General features: G+C 50.3%; 1 protein-coding gene and 1 non-coding gene across 4 annotated transcripts in view; both read right to left on the bottom strand.

The window, feature by feature from the left end:
* Vdac1 (voltage dependent anion channel 1) overlaps positions 1–16,526 on the bottom strand; it is a 29,872-nt gene extending 13,346 nt beyond the window's left edge. Inside the window, exons 1-4 of one of the 3 annotated variants that reach the window (XM_005350105.3) lie at positions 16,256–16,526; positions 14,206–14,292; positions 1,268–1,337; positions 643–692 (exon numbers count right to left, since the gene is read on the bottom strand). In XM_005350105.3, the coding sequence (XP_005350162.1) occupies positions 643–692; positions 1,268–1,334 (117 nt within the window). In that variant the 5' untranslated portion in view covers positions 1,335–1,337; positions 14,206–14,292; positions 16,256–16,526. The remainder of the gene's footprint in view (positions 1–642; positions 693–1,267; positions 1,338–14,205; positions 14,293–16,255) is intronic. The other 2 variants (XM_005350104.3, XM_005350103.3) reach the window with 2 other exon arrangements.
* On the bottom strand, positions 2,392–2,511 carry LOC113456384. The gene has a single exon (XR_003377206.1). It is a non-coding gene; the product is annotated as a small nucleolar RNA SNORA20 (small nucleolar RNA).
* Positions 16,527–16,796: the final 270 nt, after the last annotated feature.

A 16,796-nucleotide genomic window follows, 5' to 3' on the forward strand; every position in this document is an offset into this window, starting at 1 on the left:
GGAGGAGGAAGGAAGAAGGGGAGGGAGAGAGAGAGAAAAAAGAGAGAGAGAGGAAGGAAGGAAGGAAGGAAGGAAGGAAGGAAGGAAGGAAGGAGGCTGGAGAGATGGCTCAGTGGTTAAGAGCACTGGCGGCTCTTCTAGAGGACCCAGCTTCAGTTCCCAGCACCCACATGGCAGCTCACAACTGTAACTCCAGTTCTAGGGGGTCTGACATCTTCATACCAATGCACATAAAATAAAGTTAAATAAATTATTTAAAAAAAAGAGAAGAGAAAAAGAAAGGCCAATTTTAAAGTAAGAAACATCAAGGAGTAACCAGACTAGAGGTTTAGGTCAATGGTAGAGCATATGTGTACAGTGTGTTAGGGTCAGAGTTTGATTTCCTTCCAACACCACAAAATAACTTGTAAAAAAGCAACAAACATAAGGGCACTTTACCAGAGGCCACTCTCATTTTCCTATGAATATGGAAAATTCAGCAGCTACTACAGTCCCAGACCACCTATCACACAGATAAGATGCCGGACAAGCACAAAGGACACAATCCAAATAGGCAACTGCTTCCGGCTCAGCCAGTCAGGACACAGCACCCCCTACTGGCCAGAAACAAATATACTGTCCCGTGCAAGCAGAACAACTTACCAATCCATTCTCCGACTTCGTTTTCAAATCAAGTTTTATTAAGCCAAAGCCTAAAAAAGAAAAACAACCATAAACAGGTTAACTAACCAAGCCAGAGGGGTTGGAGCTACAGCTCAGTGGTAGAACGATTGCTAGCAAGCTCAAGGCCCTAGGTTGGATCCCCAGCACTAGAAAAATAAAAACTGGAAACTAGGACACCTCTGCCTTCCTCCTGGCCAACTGGAGATGCTTACAGAAACTCACTACAGCCCTAAGTGCTGAGGGCACCTGACGCCTGCTGCTGCTTATGGGAAGCCGATGCAACAGGGGCACACTGAGAACGCAGGCCCCACCTGTGCCCATGCAGGGCCGGGGAGAAGGGAGTGGGGGAGATTCCCAGCAGCTGGCAGAGACACAGTCATCAGGGCTGGTAGGCCCGTCAGGCTAAATTTAGAATGTCATTCTTCTACTGGGGCAGACGCAGCGTCAGCTACTTGTCCTGCAATGCCTGAGCCTCGCCACTGGGTGGCGCACAGCCTCAGGAAGCTCATCTTTTTGACTGCACAGCTGGGAACTGACCACCAAGTGTCTCAAACACCGTTCGTAGGTAAAAGGCCCTCCATTCCTCCCTCCCTCCAACACTCACCATAGCCCTTGGTGAAGACATCCCTGGCAGACTTGCCAAGATCAGCATATGTGGGAGGCACAGCCATCTTCTGCCACAATAAAAGAAGCACCAATATGAATGAATGCATCGGTAATTATGGAAATTAGTTTACCACCAGTAAAAGTTATTTGATATAATTAAACAACCAATAAAAACCACCCAGCTCTAAAAGTCCCAGGCATCTTTCCCTGCCGGGTGTGGGTGTGACGTGAGCCGTCTCGCCCTTCCTCTGAGGCCAGACGTGCAGGAACTTAGTGATCGACCTGACTTTAGCAGCCCCAGGCCTAAGCACAGACCAGAGCACAGAGAGCGTCAGTCAATATTTGACGATGAATGAACTTTGAAAGACACGTTCCCAGGAGCCAGCGACATTGCTGAACCTCAGAACTCTCGCCAATATGGCATATCTTCTTACAAACGCCCGGCTGTTTCAGCCAGTGACTGCGCAGAGGGGAACCAGAGTTCCCCACAGCGATCGATGTATTCCACACACACGGCTCTGATTTCATTCTCTCGACTGGTATCAATGAGTACGTTCACGTGCCTCCTCCAGGCCAGCTTTTCACATCATCTTCACATTCGGGGACCACTTTTACAGTATGACAAGCTAGGTAACCCCTCACATGAAAAGAAACCCAATCACATGCTACAAAAGGGAATCCAGGGCCCAGGGGATGGCTCAGTGGCTCTTTAGCCTTTCCCTACCAAGCCTGGCTACCTGAGTTCAGTCCTTGGGACTCACAGGGCAGAGCTCCCCCAGGAAGTTGTCTTTTGACCTCTGCACCCACTACATACACACACACACACACACACACACATACATAAAACAACTAAATATAATTTTTTAAAATTGTAAAAAAAAAAAAAAGAATTTTGTTTGTTTGTTTTTTGAGGTCCTGTCTTTCTTGGAACTCACTCTGTAGACCAGGCTGACCTTAAACCCAGAGACCCGCCCCTGTCTCCTGGAATACTGGGATTGAAGATGGGCACCAACAACACCTGGCAATTATTTTCATTAGTATTTTTTTAATTAATGAAAACAGTATTAACTGCAAACACCCTTGACTAAATCCTGCTCACATTTAAATATAAGGCACCAAGAACAACGTCTAGACCATGCAGAAGAGAGAAAAATCTCAATTTACAATTGTCTGATATTATTTTATCCCATGCGTATAACTGCTCCTGCCACTGAGAGACTAGAGCAGCAAGTAAATGGGAAGCATTTTTTTATTTTTTTTTGGCAAAAATCTCATATAGCATAGGTTACCCCGGAACTCACTGTCTCACTGTGATGGTTGATATTGTCAGGCTTGCCAGAATCTAGCATTACCTTGGAAAGAGACCTCACTGCACCATTCCCTAGACTGAGCTCCCAGGCTGTCTAAACCGAGGAACGGAGCAGAGAACAGCACTCAGCAGCTCCCTGCTTGCTTCCTGGCTGTGACCCGCTGCCAAGACCCTGCTGCCTTGACCTCCCGCCCCGCACATGGCACACAAAGGCACACACACACACACACACACACATCTGCATATGGCATCTCCCGCCCCACGCACGGCACCTCCCGCTCAGTGTATGACACACACACACACACACACACACCTGTATATGGCATCTCCTGCCCCTTGTACAGCACCCTTGAACACTGAGCCAGGACAAACTGCCTCAAGTAGTTTTGGTCAGAGTATTTTCTCCTGGCCTCAGGAAACTAAGTAGCCCAGGATGACCTTGAACTCCTGACCCTCCAGCCTCTGGGATTACAGGAATGTGCTGTTACACCAAGCAAGGCTTTAAGCATTTATTGTACTCCAATGTGGCTTTTAAAAGTTTATTCATTTTTATTTTATGCGTTTACCTGCATGTATGTAAATGCACAAACTCATGCCCGATGCCTGAGGAGGCCAAAAGGGGGAAAGTCGGTAACCATCTGGAACTCCTTAGAAGTGGAGCTACAGATAGTTGCGTCTCCGTGGAAGATGGGACTTCTGTAAGAGCAGCAAGTACTTGCTGAGCCACTTCTAGCCCCACTGGGCCTTTATTTTTAAAAGCAACTATCAGCCAGGCAGTGGTACTGCACACCTTTAATCCAGCATTTGGGAGGCAGAGGCACGAGGGTCTCTGAGTTTGAGGCCAGCCTGGCTTTCAGAGAGAGTTCTAGAACAGCCAGGGCTACACACTGAGAAACCCTGTCTTGAAAACAAAAACAAAACAAAACAAAAGCCACTATCAAAGTATTATCTGGGGAGCTGAGCCTAGAGCCCAGGGGTAGCACACCCACTAAGCATACCCACTAAGGCCCTGGGTTCCGTCAATAGTATCAACAAATTAAAAACTCTTCCTTTTAGCTTTTCTTTTTGTTAATGTGTCTGTGGATGAGTACGCACACAAGGGTGTGGGTACCCTAGGAAGCCAGAAGAGGGCGCTGGTTGTTACACATGCCTGAGTCAAATATTTATTCAGCATCTCAGTGGTCAGGGAAAGAGTAACTGTGATGGTCTCTGCTGTAAGGATAACATTATATTGACAAGCTGTATAGAAAAAATTTAAACCCTACTCTGGGACAGCGCACCCTGTGACGGCTGTCCTAGAAGAGAAGACGCCATGAATGAAAGTCCCATCTCAGCATCATTAACTTCACTAACCTAAAGAGAGGTTCCACTTTTTTCCCCTCTTCCTGAGGCAGGGTCTCATGTAGTTCAGGTTCACCTGGAACTTTCTATTGTAGCAAAGGATAACATTGCATTTCTAATCCTCTACCCCTGAACTGCTGAGATTACAGGCACACATCACCACACCTCCTTTGTACTTTGCTGGGGTTAAACTTAGGGTTTTGTGTACACTGGCAGGCACTTTGCCGACTGAGCTAAATTCCCAGCCTGGTTCCTTTCACTTCTAAGATATCGTACACCTAAATTATCAAACTAAATCTGCATATATGCTGCTACACACGTATGCCTGGTGTGACGCACGTAGGCCTGGTGAGACACATGTACACCTGGTGTGACACATGTATGCACACACAAACAGGAATATTCTTGTATGTTCTCAGCAACTGGGAACCCCCTGGGAAAGACTTCAGGTGATCCCAGGAAACAATGAATCAACTGACCAAAGTCTTCCCTTCAGAGACCACAGAGAGCCCAAAGCAGGGCCAGCAAGATAACCCAGCAGGAAAAGGCACCTGCTGCCACACCTGACAATCTCAGTGGGATCCTTGAAACAAGCAGGATGGAAGGAAGAACCAACTCCCAAAAGTTACCTTGTGACCTCCACATAATAAATCAACCTATCAATAAATAAATAATTGTCATTAAAAAAATTAAAAGACAGCCCACAACCATAGAGTATGCAGTGCATACTATAGTAGACCCAACCATGGGCTCCAATGCTGTCTGCAGTCCGGGCTGGACTTCACATGTTCAGAGGCTCTGCTCATCCTGCCTTGCTTTCAGCTCTTCTAGAACTGGGGACTCTCCTCTTCCCACCAGCCCCTTCCAGCAGGCACACATACCCCAGTGGCAGGCAGCAGACTTCACACCCAGGCCTTGGAAAATGGCACACACACCTCAGGCCAGATGGGCCTGACCCTTCCTAAGAAAAGTCAGCAGCATTCAGCCCGGGCTGGAAGGTAACGCAGCCCAGCAGACCTGCAGAGCATCTCAGTGGAGAGCCCAGAACATTCCCCATCTCTGCCTGGGCTAAGAACTATCTGTGAGAACACAAACCCAGGGATATGGAGAGAGGGCTCCTTGTTTAAGAGCACTTTGCTGCTCTTGCAAGGGACCCAGGTTCAATTCCCACCACCCACATGGTGGCTCACAATTGTCCATAACTCCAGTTCTGGGGGGATCTAACGCACATAGTGCAAACACACATGCAGACAAAACATTTACACATATAAAATAAAAGATTTAAGAAATGAACAAAATAAAGTGAACAAAAAGAGCCACCTGTAGACAGAGCTGTCTCTCCCCAACAGGCAGGAACAGAGGGACCAGGCCCATCGGAAGGATCCAAGGTCGCTAAAACCCACACTCTGACCAATTTTTAGAATTTCATTTTATATTTGTGTATACCTGTGTGTGTGAATACGTGTGTGTGACGTATGTGCCACATGTGCAGAGGTGCCTGCAGAGACCAGAAGACACCCGATCTCTTGGAGCTAGACTTACAGGTGACTGTGAACTACCCAAAGTGGGAGGTGGGAACCAAACTCAGGTCCAGTGTTAAAACACACCCTTATTCCCAGCACTCAGGAGGCCAACGTGGACTGCAAGTGAGTTCCAGTACAACCAGGGTCACAGAGAAACCGTATTTCAAAATAAATAAATAAATAAATAAATAAATAAAGTAAAACATCAGAGCTCTTAACCCCTGAGCCATCTTGATAGTGTGCCTGCCCACATATGTGCCTGATTTTCAGTTTTTAATTTTTTATTTTTCTTTTGAGACAGGATCTTATGCAGCCCAGGCTGGCCTCAAACACACTACGTGGACAGGGATGTCCTTGAACTTCTGATCTTCCTGTCTCCATCTGAGAGTGCTAGGAGACCAAGCATTTGGGATGAAGCCTCCGCCAACGGGGCTGTGTCTCCAGTCTGTCGTCTGTCAGAGGCCAGCTCCTTCCCACTACTCTTCCCTGACCTCCAGAAAAGTCTGCCCCCAGGACCCACCCTGCAGACAGGCATCTCTGCATCTAGACCAGATCCACCTTGAGTAAACGCCAGAGTGTTCACTATTTAGTGTTCCCCAAATGCGTCTTTAGACACTAATCCCAAGCCCAGCATGGAAAGCCACCTGCTAAAAAAGAAAAAAAAACCCACAGCAAACATCAGCTACATTATCAGCACTAAGGAGATTAGTGTCCAGGACGAGAGATGGGACGCCAGAGCTCAGAGGGGGGGGGGGGACACGCAGGCTCTATGGGGTCCCCTCTGATCATTCTACCATGCTGCCTTTATTTGGCACCTGCTGCATGTAAGTGAACTTGTAGCACACAAAAACAGTCCTAGCTGCCAACGTTTTACGTCAGCCACTGAGGATACCAGCTTCCCCACTTGCAAGTTAACACCCTTTCCTAAGTCCCATGAACAGAGAGGGGAACATAATGTCCCCAAGTCCAGGCCGTTAAGACAAGGTGACAGGCTTGTCCACGTCCAGCCTGGAAGGTGTGCCCTCCACCTTTTGGGGGGAGGGGAATAAAATTTTCTCTTGGGCCAGAGGCAACACCCCTCTGGGCGTGATCAAACGCCCCCTGCTGCTAGGTTTCCGTGGCTTCCCCTTTTGCCCCCCAGGCCCCCACGCCCCACCTTGTGCTGCATTTACCCAGCAGGATTAGGGCAGCCCGAGACAAGAGGAGGGTTCTGCCTCTCCAGAGCAGCGCAATCTCCCGACAAAAATAAACAGCACCCATAAGATACCCATTTCCTCGCACTCAGAACTCACTCAGAACAAAGCGCAGGCTCCTCAGTCCGAGAGTGAGGGCTAGAAAGGGATGCATCCTCTCACTCTCTTAACCCTGCCTGGAGGTAGAAGCCAGCCCAGGCCCCTGGTGTCAGATCTGGTGTCAGATGACTGACACCAGAAGGTCAGTCATCAGGCACTGTGGATACACAGCTGTCTCCACAGAACAGCCTCTGCAGCATCACCCACACCCCTTCAGAAGCCAGCACTGAGCATGAAGCGGAGCGGCCCAACACAGGCCAGGCAGCCAGCCCCGCACACAGTCAGGCAGCCAGCCCCACAGTCAGTCAGCCCAGCACACAGTCAGTCAGACAGTCAGCCCTGCACACAGTCAGACAGTCAGCCCCACACAGTCAGGCAGTCAGCCCTGCACACAGACAGGAGGCATCCTGAAAAGACTATAGCTCTGCCTGGGTGTTGGAACCAAAGCACAGCCTGGGGGCTTCATGCCAGTAAGAGGTAAGAACACAGGAGGATGGGTAGGGCACGTCAAAGCAGACCAGCTTTGAAGAGGACCAGCAAGTCACAAGCGGCAGAGCTCCCTGCCTCCCCTCCAGTCTGCCAGCCTACCAACCCAAGTCTGCCCTGGCCGACCTTGAACAAACGAAGCCAACCCCTCCAGCCTAAGGAATGAATACCCAGCCATACTGGAAGCTCTGAGGGAAAGGATTATATATCACCTAGCAGTCTACACAACACACTTACATAACCCCCATCGTGGGACCTGGGGGGTGGGGTGGGGGGACCGGCAACATCTTCCTAACTCATCAACTACACGAGTGACAGCTGCTCAGTCACCACTCTCCCACCCTCCCCTCCTCCTCCCACACCCTGAACTCAAGGCTCCTCAGAGCCTCAAGCATATGTTTGTCCAAATGTATCTACAGATGTCAAGGACTGGCATATAATGGGCATTCGTGAGCAAACACGCAATGGGTGGTGCATGTCATATTTTTAATTACATGTATTTAGTGAACCTGTGTGTGCCATGGTGCACCTGTGGCGGTCAGAGGGCAACTTGCAGTTCTAAATTCTCGCCTTCCACCATGTAAGTTCTGGGAACCAAACTCGGGTCTTCAGACCTGGCAGCAAAAGCCTTTACCTTTAGTGAGCCGTCTCATCAGCCCTACCGAAGTGGTATTGCAAGATGAGTTTTCACAGTGCTTTTTGCCGCAGCAGCTTCAGAGAGCTTCAGAGGGGTGGGATGAGACTCGGCTGGGAGGGTGTTTGCCTAGCATTAGCATAAGGCCCCCAGCACTACCTAAACCAGGCTTGGTAGCACAGGACTTTAATCCCAGCCCTCGGGAGGTAGAGTCAGAAGAAACGGAAGAGATTCAAGGTCAGCGTGGGTCACAGAGTGAGTTCAAAACCAGCCTAAACCAAGTAAGACTCTGTTTCAAAAATGGAGGGGAGGAGAGGCTGGAGAGATGGTTCAGAGATTAAAAGTACTCACTCGCTGGTCTTGCAGGGGACCTGGATTTGAGCCCCAACTCCCACACGGGGCTCACAGCTATCTACAATGCTAGACTTCTTCTAGACTTCTGTGGACACATGATACACACACATGCGCAAAAGCAAAGCACTCGCACACAGAAAATTTAAGGGAAGAAAGAAGGGCAGAGAATAAAAGGGGCGGGGAGGGAGCGGGTGGGGAGCTCGGGATGAACCAGGGCTATTAGGCCCACGGTGCTTAGTAAAGAGTATCATTGTAACAAAAGGAGGAAAGTAGAAACTCTGTCTGACAATAGGAACAAGAAAATTACAATGTAACCAGGAAGTAGGCACTTCCCACGCAAGGCAGCTGCCGGAGCCAGAGTAGACTAGACCCGGAGACCCCCAGAGCAGGAACCTCTCTAAGGAAGAGGAGAGCCCAGGCTGAGGGACCCAGTACCCTCAGAGTTTACTGTTTTAGGTCTCAACACCAGGCACGGGTTCATTCCAGGAGCCACTGCAGAGTGACAACCCCAAGACTGGCAAAATGCCAATGCTGAGATCCAGGAAACAGGGTGTGGATACAGTCCCTTCGGAGGGCAATAAAGGGACAATGAACTCAGCCTTTATCTTACTCCTAGGAACACACCCCACTGTAGTGATCTGGGTACCCAAAAACTATGTAACCACACCAAACCTGGAGGTGAAGTTACCAACATGCTCATCACTAGGAAAATGAACCAAGAGCAGGGTACTAACAGACTAAGGACTACCAAATAGTCACTGAAACAATGAGGTGGGTGGATGTGGAGGCAGAAGCCTGAAATTCCAGTGCTGGACAGGAAGCAGAGGGATCAAAAGTTCAAGGTCATCCTTGACTGTGTGGGGAATTTGAGAAACCTGAGTTAGGAGACTGTCTCAAAACAATAAAAATAGGGCTGGAGAGATGGCTCAGTGGTTAAAAGCATTGCCTGCTCTTCCAAAGGTCCTGAGTTCAATTCCCGGCAACCACATGGTGGCTCACCATCTGTAATGAGGTCTGGTGCCCTCTTCTGGCCTGCAGACATACACACAGACAGAATATTGTATACATAACAAATAAATAAATATTTAAAAAAAATAAAAATAGTGGTAGATTTGTATGTGGGAACAGAGAACACTGCAAGCAGCTGAATGAAGAGAAATCCAAGCTGGGTGTGGTTTAAAGCTGGGTATAGATTAAAGGTGCCTTTTAGCCGGGCGGTGGTGGCGCACGCCTTTAATCCCAGCACTCGGGAGGCAGAGGCAGGTGGATCTCTGTGAGTTCGAGACCAGCCTGGTCTACAGAGCTAGTTCCAGGACAGTCTCCAGAGAAACCCTGTCTCGAAAAACCAAAAAAAAAAAAAAAAGGTGCCTTTTATCCCAGCTGCAGGCAGATCTCTGTGTGTTCAAGGACAGCCTCTGGTCGACTTAGTGAGTTCAGGATAGTCAGAGCTACAGAGTGAGACATTATCTCAAAAAAGAAAAAGAAAACGGCGCACCACAGGAAATTTCTAACTCCTCGTCAATTTTAATGTAAGGTCCTTTTACATGCGCCTCTTTGCACAATTGCCAACTTGTGAGCAAGCCGGAGGGAACAGAAAAGATGGGTCCCATGAACAGGATGGCTGCCTCGGGGAGGAACAGGGAGTCAGGAAGGTAGATATGAGGGTCAGATGTGGTTTCCATTTTTCATTCTACTTCGTTATTTACATGTCGTGAAGAGCGGAAGATACCGGAAGTCAGCAATGTTCCAACATGTCACGACAGTCAAGACGCCAGAAGGCTAAAGGAAAGGCAGAGAGGCCAAAAGCACTGACTGCTCTTCACAGGACCTGGGCTGGGTTTCCAGCACCCACATGGTGGCTTACAACCATCAATACAACCAGCTCCAGAGCTCCTGGGCCCTCTTCTGGCTTCTTGGGCACTGCACACACATAGTGCACATATAGAATATAAAATAAAAAATAAATCTTTGTGTATGTGTTGATGGTTTGTCTGTAGCTTTGGAGCCTGTCCTGGAACTTGCTGTGCAGACCAGGCTGGCCTTGAACTCACAGAGATTTGCTTGTCTCTGTCTGTTTCTGCCTCCTGAGTGCTGGGATTAAAGGCGTAAACCACCACCACTTGGCTTTTTGTTTTTTTTGTCTTAAGAGACTGGAGAGATGGCTGGTTGGTTAAAAGCAATGGCCGCTTTTCCAGAGGACCTGGGTTCAATTCCCAGCACCCACATCGTAGCTTACAACTGTCTGTAACTCCAATTCCAGGAGATCCAATGCCCTTTGAGGATACCAGGTATACAAATGGTGTGCATACATGCTACATACATACATACATACATACATACATCATACATACATGCAGTCAAAATACCCATTGATATAAAATAAAGTTTTAAGATGCCGGAAGGAAAAGAGCTATATAGATAGTGTCCATATCAGTTCTAAGAACCAACTAAAACTTGAGACAGTAGCCCTATCACTGGGCAAGGCCTATAGGGGCACATTCCATTGCCAAGGGACCACCAACATCTGAGCCACTCTGCCCAGGAGGCAAGAGCAGGGCAGAACTCCTTAACTCCAGTGTATGTGAGAATTGCCAGGGCAAACTGCCTGGGAGCAGGCAGCAATGCTCTACAAAAAAAAAGACCAGGCTCATTCTTCACTATGTACCCACCAGAACCCCAAAACTGACATAGACTCTGCCTGTGGGTGTCACAGGCATCGGGGTGGCTATGGCTCTCACAGCCAGTCAGGAAATAAAGTCTTCTGAACGCTGATAACACCCGCAGAGAGCTCAGACCCCCACCTCCAAAAGCCAGGGGGAAACAGGACAACTTCCCAAAGAACAGGAGCCACCCTGCTACAGCATCTCCCAGACCATCCAGGTAGCTATAGTTGATTGTGGAAGGACATCAGGAAGGCAGAGGAGCCCCCAGGTATGAAAAGACCCACAGCCTTTTCTCAGGTACCCTAAATCCCGGTCCCATTTTTGCAAATGACTTCACTATACGCAAGGATAACCAGACAATAGTGTGCTAGATACTGTCAGGAGCCAAACCAACACAGTGACTAAACTCCCCCATCACCATCCAGGAGTCCCCTCTGAAGGAGAGAATCATGGGACAACTTTTGGCTCTGCTGTTTCTCCAACAGTTTTGGGTGGTTTGCCAGAGCAGAAATGGACCCAAGCAGTATCAGGGGATGGAGAGATGGCTCAGCAGTTAAGTGCACTGGCTGCTTTCGCAGAGGGCCACAGTTTGGTTCTCAGCACCCACGTAGAGGTTCACAACCACCTGTAACTCCAGTTTAAGGGGATCCGATGCTCTCTTCCGGACCCAGATGAATGTGGTGTGCTAACATATGTTCAGGGAGAACACTCACACACACACAATGAAAATAAAAGAGGCCAGGTTCAATTACAGCAAAATCAGCCACCTATCCCCAGCCATTGGGACCGAGGTGGGGAGTATGGGGGCGGAGAATCAACCTCCCAGAGGAAGGCAGGCTCAGCTCAGGAGTCCCCACACATACAACAGACAGACATAAACATAAACACACACACACACACACACCAGCACAGCACTGTCTTTGCAGTCACCGGTCACTGGATCCAGAGCTTGCAAGGCACTGGCCCTTGCTCTGGAAGCAAGCTATGTTCCCAAAGCAGCTGCCCTCCCTCCCCCCTCCACAGAGTCTCACAGGGGGCAGCCTGGCTTTCCAGGCGTTGTTGCTTCTATTTTAAAACACTCTGGAAGCTGGGACACCACCAGCAGCACAGTCTTCCAAAAGGCTTGGGAGAATACAGCTGACTCAGGGCAGCCTGCCTACCCACTCACCCACGCATGAAGTGGGGAAGGCTAATGCAGGCAGCCAGCACTTTAGGGTCGAAGGTCTAGCCCCAGGCACCTCAAGAGCCCTCACAGGAGCATGGGGGTTGACACAGACAGTTCTTTAAGCACCCAGCCTTGGGAATCAATAGCATCTGGACCCACATCCTACTCCCCTTTTAGGTAAAAGACCCCAGGTTAGTCAGTCTCTCTGACCCCATTTTTCATCAATATAAAGCATTTAATACTGTGGCTAGTACACACAGCAGGCACGAAACAAACACAACTAGAATTCTATCAAGATGATAGATGATAGATCAAATTATTGGTTAATGAGCAGATGGATAGTGCTTTTGTTTGTTTGGTTGGTTGGTTGGTTGGTTTTGGTTTTTCTGTGTAGCCCTGGCAGTCCTGGAACTCACTCTGTAGATCAGGCTAGCCTCGAATTCACAGAGACCTGCCTGCCTCTGCCTCCCAATCTGCCTCTGTCTCTGCCTTTAATCCCAAGTGATGGGATTAAAGTTGTAAACCATCACTGCCCAGTTTATTTTTGTTGGAGACAAGGTATAAAGTAACCCATCAGTGAGTTTCAAACTCGTTAGGTCACCAAGAATAACCTTGAACTTGATCCTTCTGCCTCCACCTCTACCAGAGTGTTCGCCCCATCAGACTGACTTTCTACAGTGCTGGAGATGGGACCCAAGGCTTCCTGCATGCTGGACAAGCATTCTACTGCGCTCCATGCCAACCCAATAGCTTCTGTTGCCGTACCTGTGGCCAGGGATCTCACCAAGCCCTTGTTTTGCACATTCACTATTATAATAATGGTTTCTGAGCATCTTGTCAAAGACTCACCCTGACCCACAGGGTCCAGAGTCCACCTTGTCCATAAAGAGGAATTGTTCAGCTGGATGCTGTCTAGCCAGGCCCTAGAAGAACACCTCCCATGTCATCCCAGGGAAAACCAGCCCTTCTAAGACTCAGTTCTAAGGTCCTTGCTGGAAACAGGACTGGTTCATCTGGGCACTGTCCACTGCAGATGGTCAACACCAGCTATGTATCTCTCCCCCTGTTCCCGACCAGACGGTGATTTCTACTTTACAAACTCACACCTACCAGCTCCTCACAGTACAGCAGCAGTGCAGCGTGGGGGTAAGAGCAGAGAACTACCCTGTGCTAGCCGCCAAGGATACACAGTGGGGTCACAGAATGGCCAACAGCGACAATCACACTTCTACAGCGGGCCCCGGTGTGATGGAACACAGCTACAATCCCAAAACTCAGGCGGAGACAGGAAGATCAGAAAGGTGTCCTCCGGCCTCCACATGGGCTGCCACCTCCAAAAAAAAAACTTTTTTTTTTTTTTTTTTTTGGTTTTTCGAGACAGGGTTTCTCTGTGGCTTTGGAGCCTGTCCTGGAACTAGCTCTGTAGACCAGGCTGGTCTCGAACTCACAGAGATCCGCCTGCCTCTGCCTCCCGAGTGCTGGGATTAAAGGCGTGCGCCACCACCGCCCGGCCTCCAAACAAATAACTTTTTTAAAAACAAAAGCAGAAAAAAGAAAAGAAAAAAGAAAAAAACCACAACGAAACAACTAAACAAGCAAATTAAAAAAAAAAAAAAACCCTCTATAACAGAAAAAACTAAGACATAGGAAAGTTACTTAACCTGAGTTAGACCCTGTGCCTCTTGTCAGTCCAGTCAGTGTTGAGAGCCCAGGCTGCCCTCTGGAGTTTTTTCTTTCTCAGCCATAGGTAAAGTGCTTAGATCCTGTGACTAACAGTGAAATGGAGGTCCGTGCCCAGGCACAGCTGAGCATGTTCCCAACCTCCTTTCTTGATGACTACCACGGGAACCTGGGGAAAGCACAAAGCTACAGACCACAACCTTTCTGGAATCGTGTGGGGGGGTTGACCTCTTGGCTTTGGCAGTTCTCGGCCAGTGTCCCTCGGTCACCACCACCGAAGGTGTCCCTCGTACCGTGGGAAATTTCTTTAAGAGTAAAGGGCCTCAGATCACCTTGACGATGGGGAGTGGGGAGGGGTTGGGGTTACCCTCACCACCACCATCTCAAGAGTCCAGAGTCTACACCTGCCTCTGGTCCAGCATGAGTACTCTGTGGTCCCAAACAGCCCATCTAAAGCCTCATTCTAGAGATCAGAAAAAAAGCAATCACCTGGGAGTACCCACTGCCACAGCAGGGGGAAGGGGTGGGCACCTTACTCGAAGCCACAGGATAGTAGGCACCAGCCCACACAGACACCTGTCAGAAAGGGAAAGTGCATCAGGCCTAAGACCTTGGCCAGAATCCCATTCACTCGCGTCACTCTAGCTCCAAGCCCAGAAACACCCGTTTGACAAGTCCCCACAAGAGCTGGGAAGTTGTGGAACATTAGAGGAGTTGGTTCTCATCTCTCATGGCTACCGCTGTAGGTGAATACGTGCCCTATAGCTCTTTAAACGTCGGTGACTCTGCGAGGCCAGGATAGCTTCCGGAAGTGAGTGAGATGCCCCTGTCTCCTAATGGGTGTTCAAGAGTCCACAGTTGAATGTGGACCTACCATGTGCCACTTGCTGGGGTAGTGAAGGGTGGCACATGGTAGGTCCACATTCATTTTTTTTTTTTAGTGAAAAAAAATAGAGAGGTGGCTGGGGGTTACGAGTGCATACTGCTCTTGCCGAGGTTCCCAGGTTTGATTCCCAGACCCACATCGGGCGGTTCACAACTGCCTATAACTCCGATTCAGGAGATCCAATACCCTCTTCCTGAACTCTGAGGGCCCCTGCATGCATACACACAAATTCACATAGGCACAGACACGTACATTTAAATAGACACTTTTAAAAATGAAATTTAGTCCCACAGACCTTTCTTACCCACCTACTGTGGGCCAAGTGGTTCCACCCAAGATCCTGAAGACAAAGCTGCCTGGGTAAAGAAGCCCTTCACCCATCTCTCTGGTCAAGGGGAGGGGGCTTTAGACGGCACAGGACTGGGCTAAGCCCAGATCCTTCCTGCAAGCCAGCTGGGTCTGCAGTCTGACCTGATGCTCTCTACCTGACAGCTGACAGTGTTTCATAAATTATCCTCCAGTTACTCAATACCTGGCGGTGCACAAATGCTTGTTACTAACATGGTATCAATGGCATTAAAATAACAGAACTAGACTTGAGTTCCTTCCAGGACACATGTGAAACAAATGGTCTGGTGGGCAGGGGGGTGCCGGGGTGAATTCAATCCTCCTCAAAAAGCTCCTAAGGTAAGTGTCAAAGTTTCTAAGGTGTCCTTCTGCATGCCTAAAGGCTTCTTGTTAATCGGATCATTTTATTCTTTCCCCCAAACTCAATGAAGTATATATAATTGTTCCTAATTCGCAGATAAAAAAAAACTGAAGTTTGAAATCTTCCTACCAGTGTGACCTTGGACAAACCACGCAGAGTTGTGGGCCTCCAATCAGATGTCAGGCCCTGAAAACAGTTTTCCGAATGCACAGTCGCATTTGACGACACAGAACAAGGAATCCATTCCTAAGGCCAAGGAGGCCAAGGCATACGGCTCCCCTTGGGGTCTTGCCTCCAGTCTAGGCCCAGGTTCTAGTCCCTGAGGCCTAAGTCCACCCAGGACAGCCCGTTCGGTCTGGGAAGGCAGTGGCATGCGCGGGAGGGACCCAGCGCCACCTACACCGGGTGTGGGCCGACCAGGGCGTGTAGGGGCCAGGGGCACCAGGGTATAGCCATGCCTGGAGTTCGTCCTCTCGGCGGAGGAAGCTGGGTCTGCACAGACTCTCGGGGCTGGCGGGGACGAGCTTGGGCTGAGGAAGGGTCTCTCTTCCAGATCCACGCCGAAAGATCTAGAGCCAGAGGGCGCAGCTGGGGAAGGTCACCTACACCCGAGGCCCGCCGGGCCTGCACGCGGCTGCCCTTGCCCTTCCGCCCGTCTGTCCAGATCGCCCCTCTCTCCCAACTGCAGATGTTTTGCATGCTCTGACTCGAATCTCTCCCTCCTGAGATCCGCTCGGCGCCCGCCCTTCAGGCCTCCTCTACCCGCCCGCTGACCCTCCAGGCCCGCGATGATCCTCCCTGGTTCACCCTTCCCTGGGCCCTTCTCCTAGGCCCTGTGCCCTCGCCCGATCGTCCCTCGATCGCCTCCCTCGAGATTCCCCAGAAGCGCTGCCCGAGGCCCCCAGGGACTCAGGCATTGCCCGGGCCCTCTCTGCTGCGCCTACCTCGGAGGTGGTGACGGCGGGAGCAGCGACAGCTACGGCGGGGGCTGCGGCGAGGAGGCTGCGAGCGCAGGGAGCGGGCCGAGGGAGGAGCAGCGCGGATCACGGCGGCGCGGACACGCCCCAGCTCTGCGCGCCCGGCCCCGAAGCTCCACCCCCGGCTCCACCTCGGACAGCGCCCAGATCTGTCCCGGGGTCTTTCTCCCACCCCTCGCGCAGTGCTCTGACCCTCAGTGGCTCTGTGACCGTGTGCGGCAGGGCGTAAAGGCCTGCGTGCACCCGGGCACGGAGCAATAGGGAAGCGTGGAGCTGACGTGCGTGAGGTGTGTGCGTGCGCGGGGACACGCGGGTCACTGCGAGAGCCTCCAGGCTACTGGAAGCATTTGGGAAGACGGGGGAGGGGAGTTTCCGGTACACTGAGCGGTGGCCTGGGGACCTCAGCGGATAGGGGCGCCGGAGTCTTGTGGCTCCTTGCGCAGCCTCGAGACTGCGAGTCATCCCGAGGCCCATTGGGGACACTGGGGCTCCGGAGGTGGCACTGCAT

Source organism: Microtus ochrogaster, chromosome 7, assembly GCF_000317375.1.
Source record: "Microtus ochrogaster isolate Prairie Vole_2 chromosome 7, MicOch1.0, whole genome shotgun sequence".
Taxonomy (NCBI): domain Eukaryota; kingdom Metazoa; phylum Chordata; class Mammalia; order Rodentia; family Cricetidae; genus Microtus; species Microtus ochrogaster.